The 22,181-nt window shown below is 57.6% G+C and overlaps 1 protein-coding gene across 1 annotated transcript; it reads right to left on the bottom strand.

The window, feature by feature from the left end:
• Nucleotides 1–485: 485 nt before the first annotated feature.
• On the bottom strand, nucleotides 486–19,556 carry LMNA (lamin A/C). Its single transcript, XM_079901120.1, has 12 exons — nucleotides 18,926–19,556; nucleotides 7,345–7,501; nucleotides 5,891–6,016; nucleotides 5,460–5,630; nucleotides 5,132–5,257; nucleotides 4,356–4,576; nucleotides 4,040–4,262; nucleotides 3,502–3,609; nucleotides 3,274–3,393; nucleotides 2,735–2,824; nucleotides 1,669–1,938; nucleotides 486–1,392 (listed from the first exon to the last, which is right to left on the bottom strand). The coding sequence occupies exons 1-12, from the start codon at nucleotides 19,279–19,281 to the stop codon at nucleotides 1,366–1,368; spliced, it is 1,995 nt and encodes a 664-aa protein (XP_079757246.1). The 5' UTR covers nucleotides 19,282–19,556; the 3' UTR covers nucleotides 486–1,365.
• Nucleotides 19,557–22,181: the final 2,625 nt, after the last annotated feature.

Raw genomic sequence — 22,181 nt, 5'->3', positions numbered from 1 at the left:
CAGTCCTGCCCCTTTCCTGCTGCTCTCACTGGCTTCTGTTCCCTCCTCCCCATCTGTCCTTGCCCCAGGTCCTGAGATGTCACCACCCTCAGACTGGGTCCATATCATCATGTCTCAGTATTCACGCTGAGTTCAGGGTGCAGCACGAAGAAGGTGCTCGCTAAGTGCTGGCTGCTTGAAGAAAGCTTGGAAGGAAATGCTCTCCTTCAGGCTCTGCTTCTCTGAGGGACTTATGGAGAGAGAGCCCTGCACTGGGTGGGCAATGCTCAGGTCAGAGCCTCTCCCCATCAGCCACCGCTGGGTGCCCAGATGTGCATCTGAAGCTCTGAGGGCCTTGTCGCATCTCCCATAGAGCAGGGGCAAGGCTGGGAGGCGTGAGGATGCGGTGACTGAGAGACATTTGTGTGTGTGTGTGTGTCTGTCTGTCTGTCTGCCCCTCAGAACACACAGTGACACCCACCAACAAAGACAGACACCACAGCAGCCAGGGGTAGAAACAACTCGTGTATTGATTTGGAGAGGAGAGAAGGGGTGCAGATGGGAAATGGGAGGCAAGGGGCTCCTTAGTGTTTGCCAAAATCCACTGCCACACACCCTCCACCCTTCCTCATCTTCCTCCTCTGTGGTGGGGCCCCAGCAGGCTCTCCCCCATTCTAGTCAGCCTCCCTCTCCCTCCTCCCCTACACCCACCTGACCTCGATCTCCAGTGACTGGGCACAGCCCACCCCTGGCTCTGAAGCTGGGTGACGGCAGGCTCATTCTAACCTTTCTTCACCCTCCTTCTACCTCCCACCTCATTCCCATCTCTTGTCTAAATAACATACAGAAAAAGCAAGCGCAGCTGGTACCTGGGAGAATCAAGTCATCCCGGGGCTGGGGACAGGGGGGAACTGGGGGCGGGGCAGGCGGAGGAGCCTCAGCCAGGTGTAGTGGAACGATGGGGGATGGCCCAGGGGCCTGGCGGAGAAGACTCCACACCTGCCTCTCAGGCACCATGTCACAGGGTCCCCAGGATGGGGGCAGAAGGCAGGGCAGAAAAGCAGAAACTAGGCTCTGTAAAAAGCATCCCTTTCCCTTGGCTCCCTCTTTGGTTTTAAGGCAGATATGGAGTTCCCCAGAAGCAGGGGAAAAAAGGGGGGGATTGAGATAGATGCGCTTTTGGGGGGGGCTTATGTTTTTCCTTCAGTATAAAACCACTGTAGAAAATAACTTCTCTTAGAAAAAAACAAAAACATAGAAGAAAAAACAAAGGGGTATTTTTCTTTGGCTTCAAGCCCCTTCCCAGGAGGGGCAGGGCAGGGGTGGGCATGAGGTGAGGAGGAAGCAGGAGGCCTCCACCCCCATCCCTGCCTGGCAGGTCCCAGATTACATGATGCTGCAGTTCTGGGGGCTCTAAGAGAGAAGAAAGAAGGGGAGACGTGTGAGCCGCAGCACCTGGCCCATACCCTCCCTCCCCTTACCCCCCGCCCCACCCCTGCCCTCCAATCTGGGGCTCAGACAGGAGGGGCAGGATGCGGGAGCGACCATCTAGGATCTTGGGCTTCGGGGAGGAGGCTCCCACTCCCCCGGGCTGCGGAAGAGAAGGCTCTCCCCCCACAGGGCCACCCTAACCCTCAGGGACCAGGGCCCCGCTGCCTGTGGGGGTGTAGAGGCAGAGGGACAACTCACCTGGGTTCGGAGTCTGGAGTTGCCCAGGAGGTAGGAGCGGGTGACCAGGCTGTCCCCGAAGCTGCCACCCCCACTGCCCCCCACACCGCGGTAGCTGCGAGTGACTGTGACACTGGAGGCGGAGGAGCCAGAGGAGATGGATCCGCCCACCTGGGCTCCTGAGCTGCTGGCAGACGCCTTGTCTGCAGGCTGCCCGCACGTCCCGCACAGCACGGTGCGCGAGCGCAGGTTGTACTCGGCGGGGTCCCCCGAGCTGCTGCCGTGGGAGCCCTGAGGAGGGAGACAAGGCTCAGGCCTGACGGCGAGTCTGAGACTGACTGCTCAGGCCCAACACCCAGGCTCCGCGCTCCTGCAGGTTCCCAGTTACCAGGTGGGAAGGTGGGGTTCTGCGCTCAAGTAACCTAACCTAACCTAACCTAACGGTGGGCGAGCGATAGGGCTTAGGGGGCCGGGGCTGGGAAGGGAGGACACGAAAGGGGGCAGGGTCATGAAGACTTGGGGACAGAAGACAGGGAATAGGAGTTGTGGCTTTGACTCTGTCCTAGCTACTCTGAGCTTAAGAGGGAAAGGAGAGAGAGTGAGCAAGCTTGTAGAGCAGCAGGCATGCAAAATTAATTGGGAAGCGGCGTGGGTGAGAGAGACCGTTCTCCCAGGAAAAATGGGGGAGATGAGAGGCCATGCAGGTGACAGGAATGGGGAGGAGACAAGAAAGGAGATGCATGCAACAGAAATTGGGGGAGAGAGGCAGGGCTGGGTGCCCCACATCTGTCCTCCCATCCCTGTCCCAGGAGACAAATCCAGACCCTTGTCCACTGCTCCCATGGGAAGACTCCATGGCATCAGAAAGTTCCACTCCCTTCCTTACCAGAGTAGGGAACCCAGACACCTGGGTTCCCTGTTCAAGGTATAGGGAGGAGAGAGAAGAAAAGCCAGGGCAGCAAGTGAAGTTCCAAAACATTCTTTAATGAAAAGATTTTTGGGGCACGGGAAGGCCAGGGAGAGGCTGTCCCTAGGCCTGGCTGGGTGCCCCAGCGTGGGCTTGGCCTCAGCGGCGGCTGCCACTCACGTGGTGGTGATGGAGCAGGTCATCTCCATCCTCATCCTCGTCATCCTCAACCATAGTCACTGAGCGCACCAGCTTGCGCATGGCCACCTCCTGCCGGGGATACGAGAGCCCCAGGGGTCAGGGCTCAGGGCCAGGGGAGGAGTGTGCAGCATACCCAACCCAGTGACCACCTAAGAACCTTCGAGTGGCCTGCCCTTTGTCCAACCTGCTGCTTACTCTGTCCTCTGTGGTACTGGAGCTAAGGAAATTGTTTCTACCCCAGGAAATTGTTTCTACCCCCAGGGTGACACTGTCAAACTCTCTGGGTAGGAGCATGGTCTGCCTTAACAATCCTCACTGTCTAACCTCCACCCCTCCTGCTGCTGGGGGAGGCAGCTTTGGGTCTGTACACTGGTTAGAGAGTTTGGGGCCTGGGACTGCACAGGAGAGCTGGGAGGAAGTGGCCCTGAATTGGCCCCTTTGGGTTGGGGGCAGCTGGCTCCTACTTTGGCCGTCAGGGGAACTTTGTCCAGTAAGAGGCCAGCCTGCGGCATACTCACTTCCCCAGTGGAGTTGATGAGAGCCGTACGCAGGCTGTTTCCACAGCCCCAGGTGTTCTGTGCCTTCCACACCAAGTCGGTAGGGGGGCTATGGGTGGCCCCAGCTCCTGCAGCCCAGATCTGGGGGAGGGAGAATTAGAGAAGGGTGCTCACTCCAGCACTCCCATCCTCAGGCCAACCCATCCCCACCCGAGGCCACCCCAGAGTCCCAAACACCCTGCCACTCACCGTCACCACCTGACCAGCCTTCAGAGTGAACTTTGGCGGGAAGCGGTAGGTCAGTAGGGGATCATCTCCATTCTGGCGCTTGATCTGCCAGTTGCCCATGGACTGGTCCTGCCGGGGAGAGAAGGGGAAGGTTGGGGGAGGCTCGTTCAGGCTCTTGGGTCTATCTCACTCTATTCTGCCCCTCGCTGCCTTCCCCCTCAAGGATAAATAATAGCTACATCTATGGGCTCTTATGCTGTGCCAAACACACTCAGTACTTTCATTTTCCCAAGAATTCAAAGGGTTAGGGACTATTATTATGCCCATTTTACAGATGAGGAAACCGATGCTCTGAGAGGTTAAATAAATTGCCGAAGGTCTCACTGCCACCGATGAGTCCCGGAGCCAGGACTGGAACCAGAGTGTGGAGGAGATATCCACACTGCCCTGGTCTGCCTCTGATGGGAGGGACAGCCCTCCCCACAAACTCCATCCCTTCACTTTCCAGGTTTTCTCCCTAACCCGGATGCATTCTCTTAGACCCAACCTGGGGGACTACCTCATTTGACTTGTTGCGCAGGCGTACGAACTTGCCCTCCTCATCCACCTCCTCCACGGCCACGCGCCCGCTGGTGCGAGCGTGCTGGGAGAAGCTGCTGCGGCTCTCCGTGGACTCCAGCTTGCGCTTTTTGGTGATGCTGCCCCCACTCTGTGTCTGGGACGAGTGGGAGGAGGCCCGGCCGCGGCTGCGCTGCGAGGTGGGGCTGGGGGACAGGCGTAGCCTGCGGAGGGGGAGACAGGGTGGGGGGCCTAGTCAAGGCCGGTGGCAGGCCGGAGGCGGCCGCTAGCACCTCCCCAACTCCCGCACAGCCCACCTCTCCTCCTCGCCCTCCAGGAGCTTGCGGTAGGCGTGGATCTCCATGTCCAGGGCCAGCTTGATGTCCAGCAGCTCCTGGTACTCGTCCAGCTGCTGTTGCATCCTTGCCCGCATTTCCGCCATCTCCCGCTCCTTGTCTGCCAGCAGCCGCCGGCTGGTGTCCCGCTCACGGGCCAGCGAGTCCTCCAGGTCCCTCAGCTTTGCTTCCTTGGCTGCCAGCTGGGTGACGGGGGGCAGGGGTCTGATGAGCTCCCAAGGGCCCCAAGTATGGAGATGTAAGGGGCAGGGGACACCCAGTTATCCTCCCCAGGATCTCCAGGCTTCCATCAGAGCCTTTTATGGCTCTAATGTGGCCTCGGCTGGCTGGTGACGACTGGGGAGGCCTTCTCAATATCCAACTGAAATCTCTTAATCTGAGGCTAGAACCTGTTTCCTCTGCCACAAGTGGCACAGCCAGCTAGAAGAATATTGATGCTTTTAACACCTCACACTGGGTCTCCTGGCAGATCTATGAGTTAGGGAGGATAAGAATGATCTCCATATTCAAATGGGAAAACCAAGGCTCTGAGAAGCAAGGTCTTACAGGCGAGATAAGAGGTAGTCCTGGAACAGCAAACTGGTCATCTGACTCCAAATCCTAGGCTTCTTACTCAGCCTGTGGTCCTGGGGGCATGTTCTGTCCACTACCCTCCCCTCCTCAGGACTTCCACTTGACATCCTGACATCCTGCCCAGACTATTGGCTGATGGGGGAGGGGCGGGGTGGGGGCATCACCTGCTTCTGGAGCTGGCTGAGCTGGGCGGAGAGGCTGTCGATGCGGACGCGGGACTGCTGCAGCTCCTCGTGGGCAGCCCCCATCAGGTTGCTGTTTCTCTCGGCTGACTGCCTGGCATTATCCAGCTGGAGGGGAGGACACAGGGTTAGGGCTGCAGCGACCAAAGGCAGGAGGGACCTGAGAAGGGCATCACTGCTGCAGCGTCAGGGGCCGGGTACCCTGAGCTCCTGACACCGTCCTCCCGATCTCCCACAGGACATCTCAGGGTGGGCGGGTGGAGGGCTGCTGGGGGCAGAGGCAGCAAGGGAGCCACGGGATAATGAGCACCTTGGCAGAATAGGTCTTCTCCAGTTCCTTCTTGTACTGTTCCACCTGGTCCTCGTGCTGGGCCCGCAGCTCCTGCAGGGCATCCGCCAGCCGGCTCTCAAACTCACGCTGCTTCCCATTATCAATCTCCACCAGTCGCGTCTCATGGCGGCGCTTGGTCTCACGAAGCTCCTGGAAGGGTTGGACCCAGAAACCAAAATCAGAACTAGTCCTTCAAGGATGAAACCCAAGTTCCCGGCCCAGCCCTAACCCTGAATGGAGTCACTGTAAAGCCCCACTTTAACCTGGGGGCTGGCCACCCCCCAACTCCCCATCCACTAGTACAAGGGAGTCAGGCAGGGAGCTCTGCACACAGCTGATCCCCCAGCCCCAGCTCTGACATCTGTCACCACCCAGCCCTGGTCCTCCGGTCTGCAGGGCACAGTTCCCACCTCGCTGTAGATGTTCTTCTGGAAGTCCAGCTCCTCCTTCAGGGTCTGCAGCCTGTTCTCAGCATCGACCCGCCGCAGCATCTCATCCTGAAGTTGCTTCTTGGCCTCACTCAGGGCTGCCTCGAGCTGAGAGGAAGGGGGCAGAGGTCAGGGAGAGGGATCATAGGACATCAGAGCTGGAAGGAAGCTGAGAAGTGGGCTGCATCCAGCACATCCCTTTACATGTGCAGAAACAGGTCTAGGGGAGTGAGAGCCTTGGATACCCATAGAGGTAATAATATATTTATTCCCTTACAGTAATGACTCTGGGTAGGTACTGTGCTAAGAAAAGAAAAGACAGTGCCTCCTTTCTCTGGCACAACATAGCAATTGCTATAAAGGAATTATGTCCAGAATACAGAAGGAATATGAGGGAAGGAACCGAAGTGTGTCTGGGGTGGTAGAGGGGGCTTCCGGGAAGGCCTCCAAGAGGCTGAGATCTGAAGGACAGGTGAGTGGGGCAGACAGGAGCCAAGTGCAAAGGCACAGAGGGAAGAAGGCACACATGTGCACTTCGGGATCTCCAGTCAGTACTGCTGAAGCCTGAAGGACAGGGCTCAGCGGGTAGAGTGACAGCAGAGGCGGCCAGACTGGAAGGCAGGGGTTTGATCATGGAGAGACGCGCCCTTATCTGCCACGAAACAATCCTCTGAAGCTCAAGTAAGGGTGCACCTGTCTTAGATCTTCATCTTAGAAAGCCCAAGCTGGGAAGTGAAGCTGGGAAGGGCTGGGGGCAGGACCTGGGAGGAGAATGGCCCAGCCTTGGTTTTTTTGTCAACATGCTGGCTTCTCCTGGTCTCTCCACGGTGTACCGTGGCAGCAGGGCCTGGGAGGGAAGACAGCCCAGGACAGAAGCTTGGTGACTGTCTCTAGTCCTGGTCCTGCTCTGAGCAGATGTGGCTGTGAGATTGGGAACAAGCCAGCTTCTTTGATTCTGTTCCTTAGCTTGTAACATGAGAGATTAGAGGCTAGAATACATAGCAAAGTGTTTTGAAAGTAAAGACCATCGTATACATGCTGAGCACTGAGAACATGCATCCATATGTGATCGACCATCAGCTCCCGATCAGGGCTCTGCGGACAGGCTACATCCTCTCCTGCCTCCCAGAGAGGTCATGGCTCTCTCTAGCAGGGTCACACCGGGAGGGATCCAGGGCCAGGCACAATTCATTGCAAAGTTAAATGGAAATGGCTTGTGGATTCTTTTAAATTCACCGTGCTAGACACCATGGGCAGCAAAGGAGGATGCAGTATGGTCTGGATGGGTGCAACGAGGGTAGGACATGGGAATGGCTCTGATACCATGTGACAGGTCAGACTGGGCACCTCCTGAGGGGGCCTGGGGTGGAAGAGTGAGTGTGCATTTGGCAGGGGAGGGGGGACAGGTGTCAGGTGGCATCACGGGCGGGCCTCACCTTGGCCACTTGCCCCCGCAGGTCATGCAGCTCGCCCTCCAGCGTGCGTTTCTCACTGAGAGCAGTGCTCAGTGCAGCCTCCTTGGAGTTGAGCAGAGCCTCCAGGTCCTTGAGCCGGGCCTGGGCAGCCATCAAGTCTCCCTCCTTCTTGGTATTGCTAAAGAAGCCAGGGAAGAGTGGGTTTAAGAGGAGGAGTCTGTGTTCCTAGAGAGAGCCAGGTCCCGCAGGGAGAGAGAGAAGGCAGGTTCTGGGAGGTCAGCTGTGGGGCCTGGCTCTGCTATCCCTCAAACTGCCAGGGGAGGGCATCCTTGACTTTGGTTCGTTTGCATCTGCCTGCCTCTGGGGCTGGACTCCCACTTCCCCCAAGGTCCCCAAAACCCCCTTCCTGCTTCTCCACCCTTCCCATGACTCAGTACTCAGGAACGCGCCTGGGGCCAAGGGCAAAGCTCGATCCCGTGAGATGAATGCTTTTCCCTCTCTCCCCTCCCATTCCTTCCCAAAGAGACAGAGCCACCTTTGTCTCCTGCCCCTTCCCACAGAGGGCCTTAACCTTCTCCCCCGACTCCACCCACCTTCCATTAAGCCAAGCCTCCTTCCCTGTGGGTACCCAGACAGCCAGGCTCCTAGGCCTTGGGTCTGTGCGTCCCTAACACTTATCAGTTTGAGACCTAAAGGTGTCTGTCACCTCCCCTAGTCCCTTTTACACACCGGGAACTGCTGGGAGGGAAAGCCTGGTTAAAGCTCAGGGAGACCTGGGATGAGGACAGCCAGGCATGGTACTGACCCTTCCCTTTCTCGGACCCAGTCTGGGTCCCCTGATCTGGGCAGAGCACAGGGGTTCCAGCCTCCCTCCCTCTGGGCCTCATCAGAGCCTGAGAATGCTGAGCCCGACACATCGACCACAGGCCTCAGCATCTGGCTCCAGATGTGACCCCCAGGCCTCCAGGTCCATCTGGGTTCCAGCCTTGAACCTCGCCACTCCTCGAACTGGGTAAAGCTTTAGCTAGAACCAACCGAACAGGGGTTGCCTCTGCCACCTCCCTTCCCTTTCTGGGCCGCTGATGACTTTTGCTGGAGAGTGACCTAGAGAAATAGAGGGATCCTATTTTCTTAAAGACCTCTGGGGAACCCAAGAACTTTTCAGTTGTAATGATCCCTTCAGCAATGCGTGGTGAGAGAAACCACTAGGCCCAGGGAGTGGAAGGAAAGAGACAAGGGGCCTGGGCCCAGTTGCCATCTGCAACTCATCAGACTTCAAGCATGAACCCACCATGGCAGATGGAAAAAAGGAAAACCAAACGTGGGCAGGGGGAAAAAAATTCTATCCTGGAAAGGAGAAAAGTGGCCCTGCCAACATTTTTCTCCTGCCACCAAAGCCCTCAGCTCCAGCAGACCCAACAATTCACTGTGAAGCAGGATGGAGAAGGCTAGACTGGAGGCAGCTCTGGAGGGAGGGCCCGAGACTGAGACGGTGTTCTCCTGCCACCAGCTTAGATTTCAAACAGGAGCCACCTCCCCTCCAACTGGGCTCCACTGGGAGGGGGGACAGAGCAACATCCAGACAGGCAAGGGAAGGACCCGAAGACCTGGGGGAAGCACCCCCAGCCTGCACGCTTGCTCTGTCCAGGCCTCTGGCCACATCTCAGAACAAGCTGTTTAATGCAACAGTGTCTGTCTCCTGTGAAAAGAGGCCCTTCCAGATCTGGAGGATGTCTCCCCTCCTCCGTCTCAGCCAGAAAAGCTAAAAATAAAGTCAAAACCCAGCTCAGGTTTTGGCTGCCATCCGGCCCAGCCCCTGGCTGGGAGCATAGCCCCAACTTTCCATGACTTCAGAACTTTTCCGAAGCTGAGGCAGCTGCAGGGCGAGGAGGGAAAAAGAAGAAAAACCGCTGGTAAAGCGAAGCGACGCAGCAGACATAGATTCCGATCCCCTTGGGCTGACTCCAAGGTTGGCAGGGACTTCCCAGCCAAGAGGCCTCTCTACCCTGCAGGCTAACGGCTGCAGCTGGCCATCCTGGGAGGCTCTCAGAATTTAGAGAACTAGAAGGAGCTGAGCATACGTTCAGCTTAACCCCCTCCTTGTACAGATGAGGAAACTGAGGCACAGAGGAGGAAGGTGAGTGACCCAGTGTCAAGCACAGCAAGCAGCTATAGGGACTGGGCTGGGGGGGGGGGGCGGTCACAGTCAATTCTGGCTGCTGATCAGGACTCCTCCCTCCTCCCCCTCCCCTCCCCTTCCCCCTCCCCCTAAGCCACAGGTCTAGAGAGAGCAGAGAAGCCAGCAGGAGAAAGAGGGCTCCCAGATCCAGCCAGCCTGAGCTGGGAGAAGCAGGAAGGAGCACCGTGATGCTTTCGGAAGGCATCTCAAGGGTGTCTCTTCCCTAGTCCCGCCTCCCTGGCCTCCTCAGACACCAGGAGAGGAACTGCAGAAGTTCTCCTTGGAAATACCTTTCCTGTGGCAGTGCAACGCAGCACTGACAGAGGAAAACAACGGAGCTGCACGGTCCCTGTCCTCGGGGGCTCACACAGCCTGACAACTGCAGGATTTTGTCCTTCAGTATAACCTCTTCAGTTCCTTCTGCTCCCAAAGGTGGGGTAGTAGTAATACTAATATTAATACTGATACTCAGACTAATACTAATAATCATATAATGACAGCAAACACACCTAATTGCATACAAGACACTGCTCTAAATATTATAATATTAACTCACTTAATCTCCACAGCTTCCCTACTGAGATAGGTGCTAATACTGCGTGAGTGAGGAAACAGGCACAGAGAGCTACGTCCAGGGTCCCTCCAGGGTCCTACAGCAAGTCGGGAGCAGAGCTGGAAATCACTGATGTACTGCTCCACCTCCCGTGCTCTAATGGCCTCCAGAGAAATTAAGGGGGCGATTTTCCTTCCCCTCCTGGAGGCTTTGATTAGGGCTTAAAAGACATGCGATGAAAGGACTAAGGCACACCCTGCAGGTGAGGGAAACCCCAAGCAAAGAGAGGGAAGCAAGGAAGAGCCTTTGTGGTTTTCTCAGCCGTGTTTGGGGAGCTCCCCTCTGTGGGGAAGCAGCCGCTGTCACCCATGGGCTCATGACTCAGACCTCAGGAGCTCTGTGGCCAGGGAGCCACAAGCACTCCCCAAGAGACCGCTGCGGGTGGCAGTACGGAAACCAGTGCCTCTCCAACCTCCTCCCCAGTCTTGCCTGACCACCAGGTCCAAATGCCATTTCTTCCCTAGCTGGGGTCTTCAGCCCTAGCAGGGACCCCAAGCAGACACTGGCCAGGCGTTCAGCCCCAGAGTGGTGCTGCTGCCCGTGCCTGAGTCCACTGGGGGTTGGCGGTGGGAAAGCTGGGCACATGCTGACTGCTGCCCCACAGCTAGGGCAGGGAGGACTGGGCTGGCAGGGAGGACAGGGTGAGGCAGGCAAGGGGAGCTGGAAGGGTGGGAACCAGGGGCTCCACAGGTGACTCATCCTCAAGCACACAATACTCTGGCAGGGGTCGGGAAATCCTCTGGTGCTCACAGGGGAGACCCTGGCTTTACCCACGTCCTGCCCCAGGCCCGGTGCCATGCCAGGGGGTTGCTGGCTTCTCCCTCCCATCCGCCAGGCTCCTCCCACACAGGAGTGGCTCCATCCCAGCGGGCATTCATGAGGCAAGAAGGGCTGGGCATCCTGTTTCTAACTCTTCCCACGTCTGGCATATCTGATCGCAGAAGGAGGGACGAGTGGGGTGGGGGAGGGCAGGGGAGCAGAGAGGAAAAGAATAAGGTAGAAATGAGACCCGGGAGCTGGCGCGTGTGGCCCCAGGCTGGGGCTCTGTTACGCTGAGGCCGGCTGGTGGGATAGGGAAGCCAGGCTCCAGGGCCACTGCAGGCCAGGACTCTGGGGGCTGCCTGGGGGGGCGGGGGAGGGGGAGAAAGGCACGCAGCACGGGAAAGGGGCTGAGGTGGGCACTGGGCCAGGCGCTGACCCGCCCGCTGAGTCACCCTCCTCAGCCCAGCTCAGATGCCAGATATGGAAGCCAGGGCCGGCCGCAGGCCTGTTTGGGCCCGCTTGCCGGGAGCAACTTGCTAGGCCCCGAGGGAGAGGCCCCCATTTCCTCCGCTGAGCTGAGGAAGAGACAAGGGGAGCAACGACAACGGACTGGGGCTAAAAATAAGAAGTGGGAGGGGCAGGTGGCCAAGGGGGCAGTGGAGGAGCCGGACCAGCCCAGCCGGGCTCCCTCAGACCCGCCCCTGTCCACTCACTGGCCCCGCCCCAGCCTCACCGGCCCTCCGTGTTCCCCATCGCCGCGGGTCAGAGACGGGAGGAGGGGGAGGGGAGGCAGGCGCACAAAGGGCCCTGAGCCCCCGAGCGTCTCCTGCCTCACAGGAAAGGGAGACCCCTGTGGCTGGGCAGGGCAGAGCAGGGCTGGGGGCACAGCAGGGCTGGGGGCAGAGCAGTGAGTCCCAGCCCTCCTGGCTTGGCGAGAGTTCTCCCCTCTCTTCCCAGGGGTCTAGACCTCTGCCCAGGCTGACTCCCTGCCAGGTGATGGGGCGTCTCCAACGGCCACCCCAAGCCGGCCGCACGTTCCTCCTTTTGTTCCAGCAACTCCCCCCACTGAAATGTATCCTTCCCTCCCTCCACCTATCCAAATCCACGCCCCCACCTCTGTTTGAGCCCCGCCTCAGCCCAGCGCCTCCAGATCCAGTCCCAGCCCTCTCTCCTCCTCCAAGTGCGTTCAGCTGTTGTTTTATCTGCTGGTTTATTCTCTTTCCAGTAATAAGTGTGTCTCCGGGCTTTTTCTGTATGTCCCCAAATGCCCTGAGACTAGGAGGAGCTCAAGGCTTCTAGGGGGACCTCTTCCTGGACCAACTCCTGCCCTTTTACAGATGGGGAAACCGAGGCCTGGAGAAGAGCAGCCTCAGACCCTAAAACCCTGCTCACCCAGTCACCTGAGGACACTCACAACAGATGGAGACAGACACAGAAAATGGCATGACACACACAGAGGGCGCAGAAAGTAGACAGAGACACCCAGGGAGAGAGCCTGGAAGACACTTCGACTTCTGCTCAATTGCTGGGAGCCACCCCAGTCTGAGAGTGATGATACAGAGACTTAGTGAAACAGCCCTCAAACATCAGCTACTCCCACAGCTGTGTGTGGAGCCATGAAGTTCGACGGTCCCCCACCCCCAAAAGTAACCACTGCTTGGGTTCTTGGCTGGTCTGTGGGTCTGCCATCACTTTCAGGTATGGGTAGGACGTGGATAGGCTGGGACATCTGGTTCCCCACTCTGGCATTCAAGGCACCAGCCCTTTCTGGAAAGGAGACCTTGAAGAGAGGAACTGAGAGGGGCAGGTGTTCCAGGGACTTAGAAGCCCCTTGAGCCTCCCCCAAACGCCACCCTGTGAAGTTCTGAATGTCTTGCACCTGGAAAGCACATGGTAGAGGTCGACCCCCAGTATGTGGGTGCATGGGCCTCCCCACACGGGCACATGCACCCACAGCAGGCACGGCTCTGCTTCCACACGCCTCCCTTGGGCGTGACACCTGCCACATATGCTCGGGGTCTGAGGGTCCTCAGATCCCCTTCCAGAGCCACCAGGCTCCCAGCTGTCTTCGCCCCAGACAAAGACAGGTCTAATTCCAAGCAGAGGGAGGGTTGGGATGGGGGAACTGGTGCTGAGAGGGGGACAGGAGGCCTGTTGACACGTTCAGACGCAACTCCAGCAGAGGCGCTGGGACTGGCAGGGGGCCAGGCCTGAGTCACAGCTGCTGGGTGTATCAACGTGGCATTGTGCAGAGGCAGGAGAGGCCTGCGGCCAGAGGCCAGGGTGCTGGGGTCCTGGACGACAGGCAGCGGGCTTCCTGACCAACCGCTCCCTCCAGGTCCCATGCCAAACTCCACTTTCCTTCTTCCTGGCCTGTTTCTCCAGAAATTATTCCTGTGTTGTCATAAAAATGCAGGGCTGAGGCCTGGGAACAGACCAAAAGAAGTGGGGGCATGGAAGGGAGACGGAAGGCCTGGGAAGAGGTAGGATGTCCTGGGGGTGGGAGGGAGGGAGGCCACTGGCCGTAAGGTGGGACATTTAGGGGATCCCTGCAAGAAGGTGACTTAGCTGTCCCTTCTTAGGACGTATTAACCCTCCGACTGGTGGCTCATGGTTATTAACCCTGACAACAGCGGGAAGGGGGTGGGAGCCGCACCCCAAGATGGAGAGAGGTAGTGGGAGGAGGGCCGAGGAGTTCTGGTACCACTGCATTCCAACTCCAGCCTGGGAAGATGCAATGCTCTCTCCCAGCCAGCAGAGGGTGGCAGCGTTGGAGCTTCAGGAGAAGGAAGGGGGTGCCTTGGCAATCCCAAACAGCCCCCTCTCAACTGCCCAGGTCTGGGACCCTTGAAATTAAGGGTCTCTAACTCCCCTGAGCCAGTCCCTAAAGAGACTCCTGTGTTCTGCTCCCCTCCATCTGTCCCTCATGTGATTCAGGCCCTCATCCCTCTTGCTGCCACTCAACAAGAACACCCATCGTAGTTTTCAATAAAAGGCCATCCCTCTGCCTTTTCTTCTCTGACTGGACAAGTTCAGGGTCTCCCGTCCACTCTCTACTCTGCCCTCTACCGTGACTCAGCTCGTCTGCTGGGCCTGGGATTCCAGCCAGAATTATTCCTGGTTTCGACAGGCAGGATTCAAGCTTCCTCTCCCACAAACGGGCAGGGGGAGCTCCTGTCCCCCCACCCTGCCCCGCCTCCTTCCCAAACTGTCCCCTTCCTTGAGAGATTGTTAAGGGCCAAGACCTCCTCACAGCCCAGCCTCAGGTTGCGGGTGCAGGAAGGAGAGAAGGGGGGCAGTTCAAGGTCACCCCTGCACCTCCCTCTTATTCCGGGTTCATGCTGTCTAATCCTGGCCAGCACTAAGGTAACAGTCCTGCCTGCCCCAGAGCCTCCCTTCTTCCCCAACACAGACCCATGGGACTCTCCCTCTCCTGCATGATACAGCCTACATGACATGTCCTGAAGGGAGACGCATTAAAAACGTAGTGTCCTTTCCTACTAGCAGTAAAAACAAAGCATAAGCCAAGGATATGATGCCATAACAGTTAACCGTTTCTCACAAACTTTCTCTGAGAAAGAGAGGAGGGTGTTAGTACTTTTAATTCCAAGCTTGTGGGAAATATTTCTATTGTGAATAGCATTGGTTATTAATTATATTCGATTTTCATACTTATAGCGTGGTATTTTAGAGGACTGTTTTCTCACTTTGTGGGTCATTGTACGACTCTGGAACCAGAGGGATCTCTGGAGACCTTCTGCCCTAACCCCTTTCTTTTATAGCTAGGGAAATCCAGAGATGGGGGGTGATTTGCTCAAGGTCACACAGCAATTTAGCAGCAGGGCCAAGCCTAGAACTAAGGACACCAAGGGCCAGGGCTGTTTCCGCTACCTCCTGCTACCTGTCATTTTGTTGGTGGACCACCTTGCCTCTTGTTAAGCAGTAGGAGATGCTGCAACCTTCCCCAAAGAACCTCTTTCCTGCTGTCTCCAAGAATATTCGAGCTTGGCCTGTGTCATCTTCTGTACACAGGGTGGGGCTCAGGGAGGTGAGAATGGAATGAACTGCCCTGGGCCTCTGAGCCAGACCTGGTCTTGCCTGCTGCAGCTGCTAGAGGTAGTCAGGGGCTGGGGAGGAGGGAGGCAAGGGAGGGGGAGCAGAGGGCACAGTTGGTAGGTAAAGGCATCTCCTACCAGTTGTCCCCACAGCTGTCCCTGCCTTCAGCCCTGACACTGAGCTACTGAATCACTGGGGGTGGGACTGGGAGTGGGGACAATGGGCACATCCCATGCAAGAGTAAGTCTCAGATTCCTGGAGGCCAGGGGATGTGCCGGCCGGGGGGCATCAATCGTGGGAAGGCAATCAGGGGCCCTGGCAGGAATTACTGTCTTTCTTGTTTCTCTTGGGCTCCTTAAGTACTTACTGCTCAGCCCCCAGGGTTAGCTGTACCTTCTTCTTTCCGTTTGAATAAGAATGTGGACTTCAGGGTGTGGGGTGGGGGAAGAGATGACACCAGGAGCTCCCTCAGGTGAGGACTGGGGCTCAGGTACCCTCGAAAGGCCTCCATCCCTGTTATCCTTATGTATCTGCCAAAGGGCACGGCCTCCTGCAGATCCAGGTAGACAGACAATTCCCATGACAAGTCCCAAGACAGTCTCAAGACAGGAATCACCAGCCTCCCTGAGCTCTGTCCCATGATCCATGGCCTGGCAGGGTCCTGGGTCTTTCCAGGTATGGGATGTGGCAAAGGCTATTGATCAAGTGTTAACAGGCCCTGCGGAACAGCAGAACATGAAGACAACACTGGTCCCAGAGCAGAATCTCCAGACTGCAGGAGTGCACCTCAGTCATCCCAACCCGCCTTCCAGATCCTCCAGCCTGTCCCCTAAGCTAGAGAAGTACGGTTTAATGGTACGAGCACATAACTAAGAAGCAGAAGGCCTGTGCTCAAGTCCTGACCTGTCACTCCCCTGCTGTGTGACATGGCACAAGCCTCTACACCTCTCTGGCTTTTGCTTTTCTTATCCTGATGAGAGCTTGGATGAACCTGGGCCTGGCAGGTCCCTGCCTATCCCAACCAGGGCCGCAAAAGGTGGGCAATTCAGGAAGTCGTTGAGCACCCAGGCCTGGTCTGGGGAGGAAGAGACGCTTCTGCTTTGTGGGGCTGGGATCTCCCCACTTCTGACTCAGCCTTCCTCCACCAGTTCCGCACGGGAAGACACAGACCCTGGCACCATCCCGCAGCCCAAGCCCATAACTCTAGACCTCAACTCTAGAACTACTTGTGCATACTGCCTGTCAGGAGTCCCGGTTTCAGATCACCACCAGAACCTTAGGAAGGAGGTAGAAAAGGATCCCAGGATGCAGTGGGGAGCGGGGAGCAGAAGATGCAGACATTCGGGCCCCCATCCCTCCCTTTAAGACATCTGCTGTCTCCACCCTGTCTCTTGCTGCCTTTTGTAAAGCCACAAGGGTGGGAGAGAGGGGGGCAGCATCTGAGTCATCCACCCAGCTGTCCTGCTTGGGGTGGGGCCTAGTTCCAAGCCTGGACCCCAGGCAGGCCTTTCCTGATCTTTTAACCTCCTCATTCTTCCCGCACTTAGGTGTCCAAATCCCTGGGGCTCCAGAATTGAGAGGATGTGTGTATGTGTTTGTGGGTGGGGGTAGTGTTTCTGCTTGCAGCCTGTAACCCAGCCTGATGAGAGGGTGCCCCAAACCCCTGGGTGTGGTCAAGGTACCCAGGCTGGGCCAGGAATCCCCACAAGGTCTTACAGACAGCTCTGCATCCCAACCCAAAGCCTGGCCCTGAACTCTGAGCTCTAACTAAACATTAAACCAGGCAACACCTTCTCCCTAGGCTTTAGTGGGAGGAGTTAGGACAATGCCTTTCTTCCTCTCCCAAATTCTTCATTCTACTCCACACCTCACCCTGAGCACGGCAGACGCAAAAGGGAGCAACAAATCGTTGCTTCTCCCACGGGGGACATAGAACAGGACAGAAACCCCAACCTGAGCCCTCTTCGTCTCCACCCTGCCTCTCATCAGCCTAGGATCCAGGTGTGCAAACCCGCCCCCCCTTTTCCGGAAGTCCAGCCTCCCCAGCCAGGATGAGTGGGGGAGAGGAGAGGCAGGTGGCTAAATATAACAAGTACACACACCACCCCCGGCCCTGCCCCACATGCGTGCACACCCGCCTGGTGTCCCAGGCCCGACAGCTGCACCAGGAGGCAGAGGAGACAGACTGGCGTGGCTGGGTTAGCGAGAGACCATAGACTCCACTTGTTCTGTTCCCTGATCAATGCCTTCCCCAGAAAAAGATCTGCTAACAATGCCCTTCACAGGGATCTGCAAGGTAGTAGTTTGGTAGTTGCGTGGACTAGCTTAGAACACTAATTCTCTGGGACTCCCCTTAGCTTGCCTCCTGTCTGTCCTGCTAACTAAGTTACTCCTATCGCTAGTGGACAATGACAGAAGTGATCCCTTTCAACAGAAATAAAGTTACCCTGAGTTCCCTGGTGGCCTTGTGGTTAGGATTCTGGGCTTTCACTGCCATGGCCCGGGTTCGATCCCTGGTCTGGCCGGAGAACTGAGATCCCCACAAGCCACAGCCTGAGTGGGGGGCGGCAGGCAAGTCACCCTGCCTCTCCACACAATTTCAATTTCCATCTAATCTTCACAAGGGGATGATGTATCTGCCACACCCACCATGCCTGGGGCTAGGGGCTCACGAAGGGGTATCAAGAGCACAGAATACACAGAGGTTCTGAGAAGAGCGTGAGTCTGGAGAAGATGATGCCAAGGGAAAGAAGGAAAGTCAAACTATACCCCACCCCAACCAGGGACCTCCAAGCACCTTTAGTGCTCTTTGGCTGAGGTCTTCATAGAAAACAAATTCTTGGGGAGCTGAAGATGGCCTAAACTTCCCAGCTCCAAAGGCCTTTTTAGAAAAGAGGGAGGAGCCAAGTAGGGTGCGGTAGAATGGGGCAGGGATGGGTAAGGTAGGAGTGGCCTGAAGCTTCCAACGGCTGGATTTCAAAAATGTCACTATATTCTGGTAGTTGAACAAGGCAAAGAACAACAACAAAAAATCAGCGGCTGAGAGGACTGGGCCAGAGCAAAGGCTGCTCAGCTTGGCTGGGAAAATGAAAGTGGCTCACCCCAAGGAGGGAGGCAGGGTGCGACAAGCCCCCAACCCTCGAAGACTCCAGGCAGAGGGTGAGGGTGGGATGGGGGAAGGTGGGGAAGGGGGGAGGCAGACCTGGGCATAGCACAACTTCCTGAGCTGGGAGCCTCTGCCCTCTGTCTCCCTCCCTCCCTTGCATTCCTGGGCCAAGCAGGCCAAGGGCTGTGAGAGCTGTGGGGAAGCCGCTCTCCTGGAGCTCTTTGGTGGGCCTGTCAGAGTCCAGGGAAGGTCTCAGACAGGTAGGGAGTGAAGGAGAGCTTCCCAACTCTTACAGAGAACCCGGGTAAGGGTCGTGCTGAGGGGGCCATCACCATGCCCCTGCAGGGGAAAAAGGGGGTCACCCTGCTTTGGTGGCCTCTCTCCAGCACCACTGGACATCTGCCAGCTTGGGAACCCTGTCTTAGTGGGTGTCATGTGTTCAGAGCCAGGCTGGGCAAAGTTGGCACAGTGCCAAGCCTGCCAAGAAAGTTCTAACAGGAGCCTTTCACCCACTCCAAAGTGTCCTGGGTGCCCAGATTTCTTAGACCTGGCGGAGCCAGTTCCGCTTTGCCCAAGACTCTCCCCCAGGCCCCAAATGACTGGCAAATCCCACCCTGACAGAATGTGGACCTGCCACCAGCCCCTACTTGGCCCTGCTGCCCGCGCCGTTACCTTATATATTCCACCCTCTCCCAGAGACCCCTCCCTTCTCTGTCCTGTCTTGACAATTTCCCTTGGCACTGCCAGTCACCCGCTGGGGGCGGTTCCGGTGAGGGAGGAGACTATAACGCAAAGTTATCAGCCGTCTGGAGCTCGGCAAGGGCGACAGTCCGCTCGCCCTCTCTGCGCCTCTCCCGGCCCCACGCCGCCACCTGGGCGCACTCACCGTGCCTTGAGGTCCTTGAACTCCTCGCGCACTTTGCTCAGCTCCAGCTGCAGGCGGGCGCGCTCCTTGGCCACCGAGTCGAGGGTCTTGCGGGCATCCCCGAGCTCTGCCTCGTAGGCGGCCTTGATGCCGGACACCTCGCGGCTGACCACCTCCTCGGACTCGGTGATGCGAAGGCGCAGACCTGCGTTCTCCGTCTCCAGCGAGCGCACACGGTCGATGTAGACCGCCAAGCGGTCATTGAGCTCCTGCAGGTCCTCCTTCTCCTGCAGCCGGGTGATGCGGGTGGGCGACAGCGGGGTGGAGCTGCCCTGCGCCCCACCGCGGGTGGCGCGCCGCTGGGACGGGGTCTCCATGGCCGGCAGGGTGGCAACGCTGCCCGCGGGGCAGAGGTCCCGGTAAGGGCAAGCGGCTCGGGCCGAAGGACAGAGACTGCTCGGGGTGGGAGCTCGCCGGCCGGCTGGCTGGCTCTCGTCTGGCTCCTGGCAGGCGTGGGGATCTGGGCCGGGCGCTGTCGGACCTCGGGATCTGGGTTGGCCGGTATGGATGCGGCGCTCCCGCGAACACTCTGAGTCACCGGCGCCAGAGCAAAGGCTCTAATAGGTCTAGGGAATTGGAGGAGGGGCCACTGCTCTTAAAGGGGCCGTCGCATACCCACGGGGGGTTGGGGAGGCGGGAGGGGTGAGGAGGGGAGAGGACCACCCGGCGGTGGTGGCGGAGTAGGGCTCCACCCTCTCTCGCGCACCCCCTGCGTGCCCGAGGCTTAGCTGAAGCTCGCGTCTAGGTCCCTGCCTGCTCAGCGCTCCAAGCTGCAAGCTTGCCACCACTGCCTCAGGCCTTCGGGGGTAGAGGGCAGAGCCAAGGGGTGAGGGTGGGTGGGCAAAGGGCGGGGGACAGAGGGAAAGTGGGTGTAAAGCAAGGGAGGGTGCCAGGCAGGCAGTAGGGGGAGGGCTAAGGCTGGTGCCCATCAGGGTGACTCACTCTTCTTCCACCACTGGCTCCCCCTTTCCTCCCCATAGTGATAGTGAGTCACCCCTACCCCGCCCGCCCCCCTACATGTGGGCAGTCCATTCAAAGTTGCATCTCAGGATGCCAGGGTGAGGTGGGGAAGAATGCCTGGGTTCCCTGGCGTGGTTGGAGGGAGGGCTGCAGCAAAGTTCTGGATCCTGAGTGCCTTTTACACCCTCAAACTTGGGGTGGGGACCAGGAGTTTGGAGTCGCTCTTTTCCTATCTTTTGCCCCAATTTAATCTGCCTTCAAAACCAACCATTGGGTCTTAGACCCAAGGAACAAGCCACAGGCCCCAGAGAAGGCCAAGAATTGGACCCAGGCACTGCCCATCTCCTGCCCCTTTCCTTTGGATTCAAGCAATTGGAAAAAAAGCCTGCCTTGGGTTCCTCCCCCTTCAGTCCCTTTCTACTCCTCACCCCACCCCACCAACTCCAGGACTGTACTTATTTTTTTTTCCAGGACTGTACTTATTTTAATGGATAATTTAAAACAGATACCAGAGCTGTGCATGCATTCATCACATTGCCAGGACACCAGGTCCCAGATTTTTGTGGTTCCCAGAGGGGCCTGAAAGGGGGAGCAGGGCTGGGGGCTGGACAGCCAATGTTGGGTCTCTATCCCGGTTTCAGCCAGAGAAGGGGTGGTGGGAGGTAGGGACAGCAAAGACTCCCACAACCTTGCTGGCTGCAGGGCCAGCACTGCACTTATCTCTACACTCCTCTCTGGCCAGGTCTGCTTTGCCACTGGCTCTGGGGAGGGGCCAGGCCTTCTCACAAAACAGGATCACCCAAGTCCCCAGGCTTCCCCACCCCAGGCTCTGGGACTTCCATTCCCCAGGACTCACCAAAGACCCCTTTAATCAGCCTTCTACTCCCCTCCCCTTATCCTGGCCCTGGGCCCACCAACCATCTCATCCTAAGAGGTGGCGGTGGCTGAGGCTCCAGAACCCATGTGCTTTCCTGCCCTGCCCCTGTGGCCTCCACAGCTTATTCTCTGATGAGCAACAGGGGAAATTAAATTATGTTGCTGACTCCTACAGCTCCAGGATATCAGGATGCGCAAGAGAAGCAGAGCTGGACAGGTCCTCTGTTCTGGGTTCTGGAGCTGGCTTCAGAGGGACAAGGGGCTGGAGTGGGATTAAGGCAGGGACTCTTGAGTATTCAGGGAGAGGAACCGGGAAGGGGATGCTTAGGTTCCCATCTCTAGGGGGGTGACTGGCAGTGTGGCGAGTATCCAGGATGCACCCAGTTGGGGGACTCAGGACATGGCTTCCCCTCCTTGCAGCCCTCTCCCCCAGGGCATGGCACTCACCTTCAGCTTCCCAGACAAAACAAAAAGCCTTGTTCTGTTTCTCCCTCTTGTACTCTCCAAACCAAAAGCAGAGGCGGGGTGGGTGTGCCAATGAAACGTGCGGGACACTGGCTGTTCCCACTGCCTTAGCCCCCACTCCACTGAGCGTCCCCCCGCCCCACCCCCCACCCCCAGTCCCTGCCTGGCCTGGCTTCCCCTCCTGGCTGGGGAAGCAAAACCACACTTAACCCTTCCTAGCCCAGACCTCCCCATCTTTGGAGAAAAGAGGCAGGAGAAAGAAGGGGGGGAACTAACCCTAAATTTCACTCTAGGTCCTTTCCAAAGGGTCCCCCCACCTTACCACCACCACAATGGCCTCAATCCTAAACGTGAACTTCGAAGGGCCTTTATCTTGAATATTCAATCCTAACTCTGAATCCCAAATGTCATCATCTGCTCTCTTGCTGCCAGGTGTAGACCACCAGTCCCAGAAGAAGCAGGAGAAAGCAGGGAAGGCCGGGTCCAGAGGAGCGGAGCCTGCTGGGGGTGAGGGCTGGGGGGAGTTGTGACTGGGCGGAGACCAGGTTCCAATCTTATCTCCCACTTGCTATGTGATGACAGGTCTGCTACTGAATTCTCCGGGCCTCGGTTCCCTCACCTGTAACATGGGTAGTGTGGCTACCAGAGACATGGGGGTTGAGCTACTATGTTTGCTCTCAAGGGAGTTGCCCACTTGTAGGGAAAACAGAGGGAAAGGCAAAACCAAGCACAAGTGGTTAAAGAGCAGCATAGAACCCTCAACTGGATAACGAATTCCAAATGGATCCCAGAAGCTGGGAGCTGGAACGTTAATAAGTGATATCAGAATGTGGTTGTTGAGTCCAAGCGGTGGTTTGGGCAGTGGAGGGGCACTTGTCTTGAAGACCCATGGTCTTGGAGGGGGACCCTCCTCTGG

The sequence above is a fragment of the Stenella coeruleoalba genome (assembly GCF_951394435.1).
Source record: "Stenella coeruleoalba genome assembly, chromosome: 1".
Lineage (NCBI taxonomy): Eukaryota > Metazoa > Chordata > Mammalia > Artiodactyla > Delphinidae > Stenella > Stenella coeruleoalba.
Note: the sequence above shows the minus strand (reverse complement) of the source record. Positions and strands in the feature narration are given on the sequence as shown.